The following is a 12,082-nucleotide window of genomic DNA, read 5'->3' on the forward strand; positions in this document are numbered from 1 at the left end:
CCTTGTACAACTAGTAGTGTGATATAGTTAGGCAATGAATGTTATTTATTTGACAATTTCACCCTTCTGCTTGGAGTAGCCTAGGCTACGTTTACAAAATGTAGACCGAGCAAAATGTTAACCACAGCATTAAAATGATGTCAGAGGCTACACTGTAGCCCCCTCACAGCCTCCCTGAGCACACAGCAAACCAGGCGTCAAGAAGAGGGAGGTTCAAATATGTATTTGCGGTCGGCTATTGGCTTCCGTGACTGCTTGTCGTTCATATATGTTTTTCTATTGGCTATGCTTTTACGGATTTATCATTCCATCTCGTGAAGCTGCTGTGTAATCGCAGCTAACTTTCCTACTATAACCTTCCGCTAAAAGGCGTAGTCCTTTAGATCTCCTTTATTTTGAAGAGTACACATTAACTGTTGGCCAACGATTTAACATATGCGGCGGTTACATCAATTTAAGTCGTTACAACTTATAGTTGTTCTTTTCCGATGAGCAAATAGGTTGTCTCTATATAGGCGTTTGAAATTGGACACCGCTGCTTTGAGGCCCTCTTTTTATGCGGAAGGATACGTTGTTGCTTCTGACAATGTGGACGGAGGTGGTTAAGATGTCTTCTAGAAGAATGAAATCATCTCAATTGTAACAACAAAAAGGAAGACGTGAGATTAATAACTAGATATTGTTTGGATGCAAACTGGTTACATTGTACTAATGACGTGGACAGTGTAACGAAGCAAGGTTCAGGAGGAATAAGGAAGACCTACAGCGATCCAATGCGTTTCACGCGCTGAGGTTGAAATTCTCTTGAAGTTTTATGTTTTTTCCCCCTGCGAGAGACAGCCTTTCTTTTTACTGTTGGATGCCAGACATTTGAAGATTAAAGGTAAAAAATGCTTCTGTTTCAGACTGACATATAGTCGGGAAAATTGCACGAATTAATTAGGTGGGATGTGGCCAATTGTAGAACGTCTGACTTCTACAATTATCAAAAGTTTTGGGAATGTGTGGTTGGAGCGGGGGGATGCAAGTTTTTGTCTGGTTTCTAGTAAGGTGGTGAGTTCAGCCCTCAAGTGTGTGGTGGTCTCCGCACCAACCGTGTAGTGGGGGAAATTAGTCCTTTGTTCCCCATAAAGATATAGGTTATTCTGAATTTGACTCACTTTGATGTGTTTACTAGTCACAATTTTCCCCTAAAGAAGCCTGTGTTCGATCAGTGGGAATGACGACTAAATCTAATCGGCTATATAGCCTAAGTAATGTTGAGGGGCATTATAACTTGTACTTTCATTGGTTCACCCTGCCATTTCAAGAGTTCATCAGAAATGTAAAGCAACTAACGCAGACGTTTCAATAACCACTAATACACAAACAACGACCCCTTTATGAAAGTGGTTAAGCGGCTAGATTTACATTTATTTTATTCCACATTTGGCAGGAAATTACTTATTTCCCCCACCCCCCACCATCTTCTTTTTGGACTAACTGAAATGCAAACTTCAACCTTGAGTTTGTTGTCGTATTTCAAAAGAAATAACGTATTTATAACCTTATTAAAATTACTTTCTCAGTTATTCAAGGAGGCCACATTATTTGTTTTTCAGTGTCTTTTAGGTGTTTTTTCTTTTCCTCAAGGTTAATGGAATTATTTTACGTTGTGTAGCGAGAGATCCCATTCTTAATTCCACAACATAGAGCCCTTGGAAACTGACAATATCCTCCGGCTGGAAAGCATCCCTTTTCAGTAGGCTATAGGACCTAGACGTGGCCTATTATCTTTGGAAACGGCTAGCGAGCGGAGTAGAATGATTTTGCAACCAGGAATAAATATTTACGTTGTTTCAGTTCGGGAAACTACGCGAAACGATATGGAAACATATCATCGGAATGAAAATATCGTTGAACCCAGCAGATTTCTGAATACATTTGATCATGATGCTGTTCCCGACAATAATGTAAAGTTTTAGTTGGATTCATTGCAGCCAGACACATTATATTCCCTTGTTGAGAAGCAACAGTTGTATTTGAGTTTTTTTCAACTCAAAACGTATATTTACATTTTCTGTTCATGTCTATTCAAAGGAAAAACACAATTGTCCAAAACTCACAATCTGCTATTCGTTTTTTTGGTGGTGCTTGAATATGTTCGAAGGTTTTGGGAAGTGCATGATGATCACAATGGATTTTGTATTGATGTCAGCTCTCAGAAACAGAGGCCTGGATATGCAAGGTTTGGGTAGAGTAGCCCACTTGTCAAAATGTGTTTTGCATAATTAAAATAACATTAAAATTGTGTTCAAAATATGTTCCTTTTTTAGGAATAGAGACTATAGTTTTGCACATGGAGGTCTTGCCTTGTCTGGCTCACGTGTACAAGGCGACCATAGCCCTAATCTATTGCTTCCGAATATTGTTCTAACTGGGTAGCAAAAGATTACTATTCTGTACAATAATATGTGTGTATCCACAGTGCCAGCGTCCCTTTAAATATCCAGATGTACCCACAACATTTTAGAACAGTAATTGTTTTTGTGGTTTATGTTTGGCAAGGTTTGTGTATCCTTGGCCTACCACCTTATCCAAAAGTGGCAAGACAACATTAGGCATATTTACAATTGGGCCTATTGTTATATTAGGGGGGGTCTTGTTTCAAGGTTAGGTCATGTAGGCCTAACCTGCCTTCACTTTCAATACCAAGGCCTAATCCTGATGGCTCCTTTGAATGGTTTCTAGGCATTTTTTAAAGTATTGTTTTTACACACGTCTTCTCCAAGGAATTTATTAAACGTTGAAGATACTAAAGCGTAATTTGTATTTAAAAAACAAAACAAATTCCTTGATTCCACTCTGGGCTCAAAGGAACTACTAGCCCTGTGTGTGTGTGACAAATATGAAGAAAGTAAGAATAGCTTTCATTTTGCAATTGATATATTGTTACAAATCTGGTGTTTACATTTACACCTGACAAGTTGCATTTATTTTGTGGTTCAAACCTTCAAATGATTGTTTACAACAAATTGCACAAGAAATGGATTACAAAGGAGGTTGTAAAAGTACACCACCTGTTGGCGCCCTAGTGCTTCTTCTCTGTTGCACTGGCAGTTTATTCTGAGGCATGTAGTGCTGCTGAGCATCTGAGCTCTGCCTCTTTGCCTCAGGCTCCCGTTGGAATGCAAAACACAGGGTAAATCCAGTATTCATGCTTTTTGTGCCATTTGACAAGGTTCCTCTGTGCTGACATATGGTAATTTGGTAATGACATGTTTGCATACATCCATTAGCTCTGCCTTTCACCCCTATTGCCTAGGTCTAACAATAGCTCCAATTATGTCTAATTGTAAACCTAATATACTTTACTTTCATGTAGAAATGGATGATCAACATGCATGTGATTTGTTGTGGAAGACATGGCCTGAGAGAAGTGATTAGTCTTGGGTAAAGGTTGAATAAGGGATGCATTAACTAGGCAGGCCTATATTCTTCACATGGAGTGTCTGATTCCCTTCCTTGCAGCCTGTATAGTGATGCCTCACTATTAGTAACCTATGTGGTCATGCCCAAAGGAGTTAATTACCCTCTCTGGTCTTTCTTTATGTTGTATTTGTTCATATGTGATTATTCACAATGAATTATTGCACTGGCCTATATGTGACAAGGGAAATGGTGCTACCCATTTTAACTCGGTTACAACAAAATAGTGTTGCCCTTTTTTTTTTCTGAATATTGTTTGAATATCCGTGTCCCATATGCCAAAATACCCATGTCTGACAACTATTATTATCATGAAGAAGTCCTAGGCGGACAGGCGGCAGTGTTAAGGTTGTGGAGCCTCTGGGAAATCATCTAAACGACAATAAGAGGGGAAGGATTTTGGACTGTTAGTCTGGGTTCTCAACTTTCGCCAACTATTTACGCATCCGTGTCCATAGTGAGTGGTAGGCAAGAGTGAATTACATGGCCAGAAAAAAAGCAGTATGTTCATTCATTTTCTCAAGTGATAGAACTCAGAAATTCCTCAGGCATATCAGCCAGTAATATCTAGCCTGATTTAAAAAAAAAATAATCTTATTTTATTTATTTTTTCAGTCACATTCAATGTGTTTGTGCTCTCTAGGCTGGTTCCACTAAAAGTCAGTCTATCTTATTTGCGAATCTCTCTCGTAGGGTTGTTAGTGACTGAGGGGCATGAACGAGCAGCAGCAGCAGAGAATGACTGCAGTGGGAACACAAGACAAGGAACTCAACGACCTCCTGGATTTCAGTGCGGTAAGAGAGAGTGGGCTAGGGGTCTGGGACCAGGACATAGACTGCTGGACCGGGAGGGTGGGAGAGAGAGAGAGCGGCTGAATGGGGAGGGACGGGCCCGTTACATATCCAATATAATGACAGCAAAACCGTTAAACAGTTCTCCTTGTTCCCGATTCATTAGCAGGTTATAATTTTTCCACATTGCTTACCCCATCTTCTTTTCCATCCTTGAACTACAGCATGGCAAAAGTAGCTTCATCCCTCCCAGAAGTGATTTATTGTGATTTTTGTTTTGTTTTACCCCATCCTCAATAAATCAAAGCAAGGTCACCTGAATGTACCACAGGTCCTAGGTGTTTATTCATTGGTTTTAAACCAGTGTTTGAACATAAAATCAACCTTACTGCTCTTTTTTCATGGTTTGGGCTGACCTGAATCCTGAAGATTTATTCAAGCGAGATGTATTTGATTCCTATTTTGCCGTAATGTTTATTTTTGCTCCGAGTTTGGTTTTTCTTATTTTGTTTACAACCTTGCAATATTTTGATGGCTGATAATTACTTATGGGAAGCGTTTGAAGGGACTCTCTGTACTTTTGAGTGGTTCTTGCGCTGAAACACCCCACATCGTATTCAATTCAATACATGCTGTTCGGAATGGGGTAACCCTGTCGTTTATGTCTCTTGAAAGCAGGTCTTTATGAATAGTCAGACTAATAGGAGATTTTGGGTTTGCTGGCATCAGCTTGTGTATTCATTAATTTTTACCGTATGATTTCTGTTGGGCTTTTAAGTTGACATTCATGTGTTTTTTTTTTCCTCTGGATACATGTAATAGCTGAGCCGGTGTAAATAGATTATTATGGATAATTACTATAGGTTGCAAAATATCTGTGGATTCAAGACCAGGAACCCTAATTGAGTAAACGCTTGTCATCGGACTTGATGTCCCACGCATTGATATTCCTCCACTAACCACAGCGTACTAATATAAGATCTGCCCAGGTATTTGATTTCCTCTCTGTGTTATTGAAGCCTTAAGGGTAGTGAAATTCCATTGGTTTTATTCCCTCTCTTTCTTAATGGGCCACTAGTGTGTGTGTGTGTGTGTGTGTGTGTCAAGACTTAGGTTTGCTATGCACATCCATTTGTGTCGCCACCCACTCAAATCAGAAATGTGTCCATGGTCCTGTAAGCAGTAGCTATGTATGGAATCTAAACCCATTGGAGACAAAGGTGTGTGTGTGTGTGTGTGTGTGTGTGTTATGTGGCAGGATTGGCTGATAATGTTACAGTATGGCTGTTGCTGGCCCAGATGCCAAGAGGAAGAAGCACACACAGTGGCTCATGAGATGGCATGTTAAGCAAGCACCTGTGACCAGGGATTAGGCTAGATCACTCTTAACATCCGTGTCCAGCCCACATTTCACATCACAGACGATGATCTAGCTTTACTGTATGTTCAAAGAAGGTGTGGCCAATGTGAATATTCACATCAGTATTTATTTCCCACCTCTTCTCTATTCTAGATGTTTGCACCACCTGTGGCTAATGGGAAGAACAGACCGACGACACTCGCTAGCAGTCAGTTTGGCGGATCAGGTAAGATTCTGTTCTGAATGCAGAATACTGTAAAACTGTCTTTCTGAGCCTTATTGTATCAAGTTTTGGTAAGGTCAGTAAGTAATGGATAATGGCTGTTTATATGTAGCTGCAACGTTGCTATTTGTCCTTGTATAATACGTTTAAAGTACTAGAGCAGTGGTGCAGTAGTGGTTTTGTTCTATTGCATTATGCCTTCACCCATTCACTTGGCAATAGAATTAAAGATACTGTATATATTTTTGATTGGCCTCCTACTTTCGCTGTGTGGGGACGGTATTTGATCACCTTTTATTGCTGGTAGTAAGTTGTCCAGATCTGGTTAGTTTGATCCTAGTTCTCCTGTGGAAATATTCAAGCCTGCTCTGTCACTCTGTGTGCACATTTACCCTTTTTAACCCCTGCTCTTTTTATCTAACCAAGATGATTCATCTGTGCTAAAGCTTCAGAACGTTGGTGGTGCCTTTCAACGCTGTGTGTTGGATGACAAAATCTCTGTAATTCAGAAGAATGTCTTCTTTATTTTTGGTTGTTGAATGAGACCCAACCAAGTTTTTTGGTGGGGTGATGAAGCAAACCATCTTGGTGGCCGTTTAGATTTACAATATGTCTCTATTTAGTGAATTCAAATATTTTTTTAAATATATATTTTTTAACTTCCAATTCATCTTTTTCTACCACCAACATGGCTTGTATTTCGGAACACCTGAAATGTGCGAGTAGCTTTTGCTGAATGTTATTAGTAAGACATGTTCCTTCCCTCTGTCACCCTGCCAACCTGCAGTGTGAAATGGAGTCACACTCTGTGCGGCCCCCAGAGTAAGAACTCGGCCGCAGAGGAACAAAGGCAGAAAAGGGCTTATGGACTTGAAACGACTCCCCCACCCTGAAGTATAAAACACTCCTCCCCCAACTCGACACAGGGCTCTTCCCCCCACTTGGTTCACAGGAAATGGCTTCAGCCAGAGACAATGCCCCTCACCCCGAGCTCTGGAACACTTAACTGGCCCAGCATGGAGTGTTGGCCAGAGTGGGAACCCTCTGAATGGGGATCAGTGGCAGGACTCAGTTTGTTTCTATTACAGCAGGCAATTACTTAGCAGTGAGAAGTTCATTCCTGCCCCTGTCCTAAGTGTGCCCCTTGGTCATTGACACCATTCGAATGTGATACTTCAAGATGTCACATTTAACTTTCAGAGAACTCCAGGTAGCTCGTAATAGCACGAGTGCCACACTGCCAACCTCTAGAGATTCTGTTCGAGGTAATGACACAAGCCTATCAATCCAGTGAGAGATTAGGGCATCTGTAAGCTACAATTCAGGCTCGTTGGATACGTTTCTTCCTGTTTTCCACTCTGAAGCTGCACCAGATCCCTTGTTATAAGTAGATATACAATCAACAGGGAGTAGCATCGGTACAGGTCTAAATTACACACTTTAGCAGTTTTACGGCAGTTTTTCACTTGAGGAGAATGCACTTCTTTTGAAGTAGGCAATGTATGTGAAAAATGTGTATTTCGCACCTCTTCCACTTTTTCCTGAAATGACAACTTGACTTCAGTCTTCCATTATGATAAGATCACATTGCCATAACAAAGAGCAGCCTGTTTGTTCTGTATTGTTCTCCTGCAAACAGGTCAACTTCCTGTTTAACTGGCCCAACTGTAGCCTGTGACATCACCGCTTCTGTTCTACTAGTAGGTGACTGACTCAGCGCGGGAAAGGCACCGGTGGAGTTGTGGCCTACCAGTCCGCCTCTATTCACCAACACAAAAGTACTCGGAGGGGTGCTAATTGCATTAGGCGTCCTCCCCTCCTCGTCAGGGCCCATAGCCCAGAGCGTGTGGAGAGGGGAGCTGGAGCTAGGGCTGTGGGAGCAGTAACACCCACAGGGCTCCACCAGGCATCCCCTCACTCACCTCTGCAGCTGCTGGCCCCGTCATCCACCCACCCAGGACAGGCCACACCCCCCCCCCCCACCCCAAAAACAACAAACAACCCTCTCTCACAGGCAGAGACACGTGCTTGTGCGCACACACTCTCACACAAATATTATTTCAGATGATTGTCCTAGGATGTTTGTCACCTTATGATCTGAACAGCCAACTTCTATCAAATATGTCCTATACTGGTGGCATTAAAAAATGTCTGGTCTACTAGACCTAGCCTTTTGCTTGTGGTTTTAAGACGTACGCAAGAAACGATCCAGGCTGCCTTTTCAGAGGCATATTCGATTTTGCCCAGTGAGAAGATTTTGTGCCTCAAAAATCTGATTATTTGTTCAGCGGCTGGCTGGCCTGTACAGTGTTAATATTTCCCTCATGGCCTTCACTAGATTCTCATCTACTGAATCCGGTTAGACGTTGGAGTTCAACATTTCAACAGGTAGAAAGTGGGAGAAGAGAATGGAACCACACTTATAACATCATTTACACGTAAACAATGAAATTGAAGATCTTCTGTAAAAGCGTTAAGAATGAACATGAAACAATTATTGCAGCATGAAGTCTGTCTTTAGTCCCCCAGCCCTTTCCTTCTCCCCTCTTATCTCCCATGCCTTTTCCTCTTTCCTTCACCCCTGTCCTCCCATCCTCTTTCTCTCCTCTCCTCTTCCATAGTGACAGTAGGCTCCTCAGTGTTTGGCTCTCACTTCTCAATATAGCTGGCTGTGCGTCGGTGTCACCTCAGCAGCTCCCCACCTTGTTTAATTGCCTCCAAGTTAATTACTCCACAAAGTGTGAAACAATGTTGTCAGAGTTTCTCTGCAAGGCGATGTTCTCTCTATCTCATGTAGTACCCGCTCGCCAAATGGAGGCCTTTTATTAAGTGCCGTAGGTCTATGTGGGCACCAAATTCTAATATTGACTGGCTTTTGGAACGAAGCCATTGTAGACACTGGATAATGGAGAAGGTTTTTAAGAAGCCTTATTTTATGGCCCTGGGGTGCCACTTATGTGGATTTGATTGTGTCTCCGTATTGAGTGGACTAACTCTGCCAGCAGGGCTGTTGAAGTGGTGTCCATGCAAAGCCTGTCGCTCATATTTAGTTGTGTCCATCAGTCCTTGTGACTAAATGTGACTGTCTTAGCAGTGTGACCTTTCAGCTCACTGACAGTGACTGAGTAAGGCTGATATTTGGAGGTGCCTCTCTCTCTGCTCCCCTGCTTCTCCATGCCAGTGGCATCAGCTCCATAGATCATGGCTGTCATGGCGTGTGTAGGTGCTTGCACCGCTCTGTTAGCCTCATCACTCATTCTGAGTCGTCAGCCGCTCATCTCGCCCAGACCCTCTCTCCCTCCCCTCATTCTCTCTCACACATTTTTTAATTAGGCAGAAATCAAAGGAGAAATATGAATATTCATAAGGAAACCGCATTAATATGCACAATTATGCAAATCAGTATGCAATTAAGCCCTGTGTCTCCAGAGAGGCTTGGTAGCATTAACGGATAAGACAAGGAGAAAGGGGTGATGGGGGTATTTTGGAATTTCTGCTCTACCAATCTTTAGAATGCTTGTTTTTCCTCCGCCACACAGCCGCCACTCGTGAAATGATTTAACATATTCATATATGATTTGTGTATTGAATATGTATGTTATTTGATGTTTTATGGCTTACCATATTATGGCATCTGCACAACTGCTGTGAAACAAATGGCAATGAGAAGCTAGACAATGACACATTCTGTTATCATTTGGTTTCTCAGTCAACTACGACAGGATCATTGCCCACTATAGAATCAGTGAAATGCCCCCTCTTTCAGACTGGTGATTTAAAACAGCAGTTCCCATCACTGCTTTTTCAATTTGAGGTTTTCACATGGACATGTATGGAATGGTCCTTCCTTAATGCGACAATGACAGATTCTCTTAAAGGTGATCTGTTGTCCCAATGGTGTTGCCTTTTAAGACCTGTGAATGACATGCATGGGCTCAGGGACTCTGCAGTGCTGACAAGTTCACCTGAGTGATGGGTGCTAGCATTATGGCTACATTCCTACACATATACCCCTACATATTTATTTGGACAGTGAAACTAAAACAGAATTGTGCTCTATACTCCACCATTTGGGATTTGATTTCATATGAGGCAACAGTATAGAACGTCACCTTTTATTTGACTGTATTTTCATACATATATGTTTTACCATTTTAGAAATGAAAGCACTTGATGTATCTAGTCCCCTGATTTAAAGGTGTCTATAGGTATTTGGACAAATTCACTTGTATATTAAAGTAGTCAAATTTGTAGTATTTGGTCTTATATTCCTAGCATGATATGACCTATGACTTCTTCAAATAGGGGGACTAAATGCAGAAAGTGCTTTGATTTCTAAAAGGTAAAAGTGCTAAGTATAAAATAGCCTGGCCTCATATAAATGGTGCCGTCGTGTACTTTCTCCAGACCCTTTCATGTCTCTCTCTTCCAGCTCTGGATGAGCGCAATGGCTCTGGATCCTGGGGCCCAGGAGAACAAAACAGCCCCCCCTTCAACCAGGGAAGGGTAAGCACTACCAGGGGCTCATCACAGGCTCACATACACTACACACTCACTTCACAACAGCTCAGTGCATTGGCAAACTATGCATATGATTCAGACTGGTAGTTTTACTTTGTACCTAATAGCCTGGCTCAGAGTCGGGCGTTGGCAGGCTCTGCGCTAGTCTTTACCTCTGTGGAAGCCCAATGGTAATTTGCGGCTTCACATCCACGGTAACTGTCTTGGCTCGTCTCATTGTAAATATAAAGGAACGGTGTACAGGGGGTGAAGATTGGCTGCAGCAAACTGTTATTACCACAACTTGATGATTAAGAAATTGCTAGAGGCTGGATCCCGTACACATTTCCTGAGCTCACATGGTAGTTTACAGACAGGGATGAACCAGTGCACTGGCCATGGCATGGAAGGACTCATTACTGATCAGTGAACTCTGCTGACTGACTCTTTACCATGTTGTCTTTCCCACAGGGCTACGGAGATGGCTCCCACTACAATGAGCACGAGGGCCTGTCATCCCCCTTCCTCAGCTCAGGAATCGGAGGTAGGCTACGCTCAGAGTCTCTGATGACTTGTCTCTGTGTCTTTCAGTGTTGTAATTGGGATAGGTTGTATATAAGTAGTGGAGTTACTGTTGGTGTGCACGTATTTTGTTATAACCATGAAATTATCTGAGTGACAAAGTGCCAGGAAGAGTGTGTGTGTTGGATGTTAAGAGCACTGGAGCAGAAATGCTCCCTTGGGTTTTGTCTGGCCAGCAGCTGAGCGCTCTGAATGGGGGGGGGGGGCACTTTTATCACTACTTTTGTATTTTAAACGGCTACTGATTTGGACTTTTTGTCATTGTTCAAGTATACTCCAAATACCCAACGTTTAACTACCATTCCATAAGGAACCCGGTAATTGTCCATTTCTTCTTACAGGTAAAAATGAGAGGATACCATACTCTTCCTTTGGTGGCCAGGTAAGAGTGCTTCTGACCACTTTGCTTATTAAACCTAGTTAAGATCATAGTTTAGGTTTACCATGTCCCCAATTCTAACTTGATTTGAGGTAAAGTCTGGTTTCAGTATAAAGATGACCCCATTTTCTCACTTCTCCTTTCATCCGAAACACATTGAATTAGAGTGTTCTGGATTTCCCAGAACTGTGCATTGATGTGTGCTTTGTTTGCATTCCTGCATGTGTTGTTTGTTAACCCCTTGTTCTTTGTGTTGTTCTGCCAGCCCGGCTTCCTACCCAGTGACATCGTCATGCCCAGTCCAGATGCCATGTCCCCCTCTGGGCTAAAGTCTACCTCTCAGTTCTACCCCGGATCGTACCCCAACAACCCCAGGAGGAGGCCTCCCGATGGCCAGCTAGGTACGGTGGTTTGGGAAAAAGCCCACATTAGTTCTTTGTAATGTTTTCCAGGCTCTTGCCTTCTGTCAGATGATTTGAGCAAGAGTATTAGTAATAGGCGTAGCATGATTCTCTAACTGTGAAAACGCTAGCAATACACAATCATTAGGATGTTATTTTCAAACTAGACACAACAGTCGACCTTGATGAAGCGAGCCATGTGATTTACCTTCTCTCTGTCTCCCTGTAGACACCCAACCCAAGAAGATCCGCAAGCCCCCTGGCCTGCCGTCCTCGGTGAGTGTTCATTCTGCTCCCCTTCACAGCCCACAGACAGTCTCCCCACACTAACGCTCACCCACTCACCACCCTGTCTGTCTGCTCCAGCAGCTCTGTCA

At 42.5% G+C, this 12,082-nt stretch overlaps 1 protein-coding gene across 16 annotated transcripts in view; it reads left to right on the forward strand.

The window, feature by feature from the left end:
• The first annotated feature begins 330 nt into the window (after window positions 1–330).
• Window positions 331–12,082, forward strand: part of LOC109902500 (transcription factor E2-alpha-like) — a 28,642-nt gene continuing 16,890 nt past the window's right edge. For 2 of the 16 annotated variants that reach the window (XM_020498896.2, XM_031786135.1), the window contains exons 1-8: window positions 360–883; window positions 4,162–4,263; window positions 5,774–5,846; window positions 10,276–10,349; window positions 10,815–10,887; window positions 11,267–11,307; window positions 11,570–11,705; window positions 11,935–11,981. In XM_020498896.2, coding sequence (XP_020354485.1) covers window positions 4,183–4,263; window positions 5,774–5,846; window positions 10,276–10,349; window positions 10,815–10,887; window positions 11,267–11,307; window positions 11,570–11,705; window positions 11,935–11,981 — 525 coding nt within the window. In that variant the 5' untranslated portion in view covers window positions 360–883; window positions 4,162–4,182. Of the gene's footprint in view, window positions 884–4,161; window positions 4,264–5,773; window positions 5,847–10,275; window positions 10,350–10,814; window positions 10,888–11,266; window positions 11,308–11,569; window positions 11,706–11,934; window positions 11,982–12,082 lie in introns of all 16 variants that reach the window. The other 14 variants (XM_020498895.2, XM_020498891.2, XM_031786137.1 and 11 more) reach the window with 10 other exon arrangements.

Source organism: Oncorhynchus kisutch, linkage group LG13 (genome assembly GCF_002021735.2).
Source record: "Oncorhynchus kisutch isolate 150728-3 linkage group LG13, Okis_V2, whole genome shotgun sequence".
NCBI classification, from domain to species: Eukaryota; Metazoa; Chordata; class Actinopteri; order Salmoniformes; family Salmonidae; genus Oncorhynchus; species Oncorhynchus kisutch.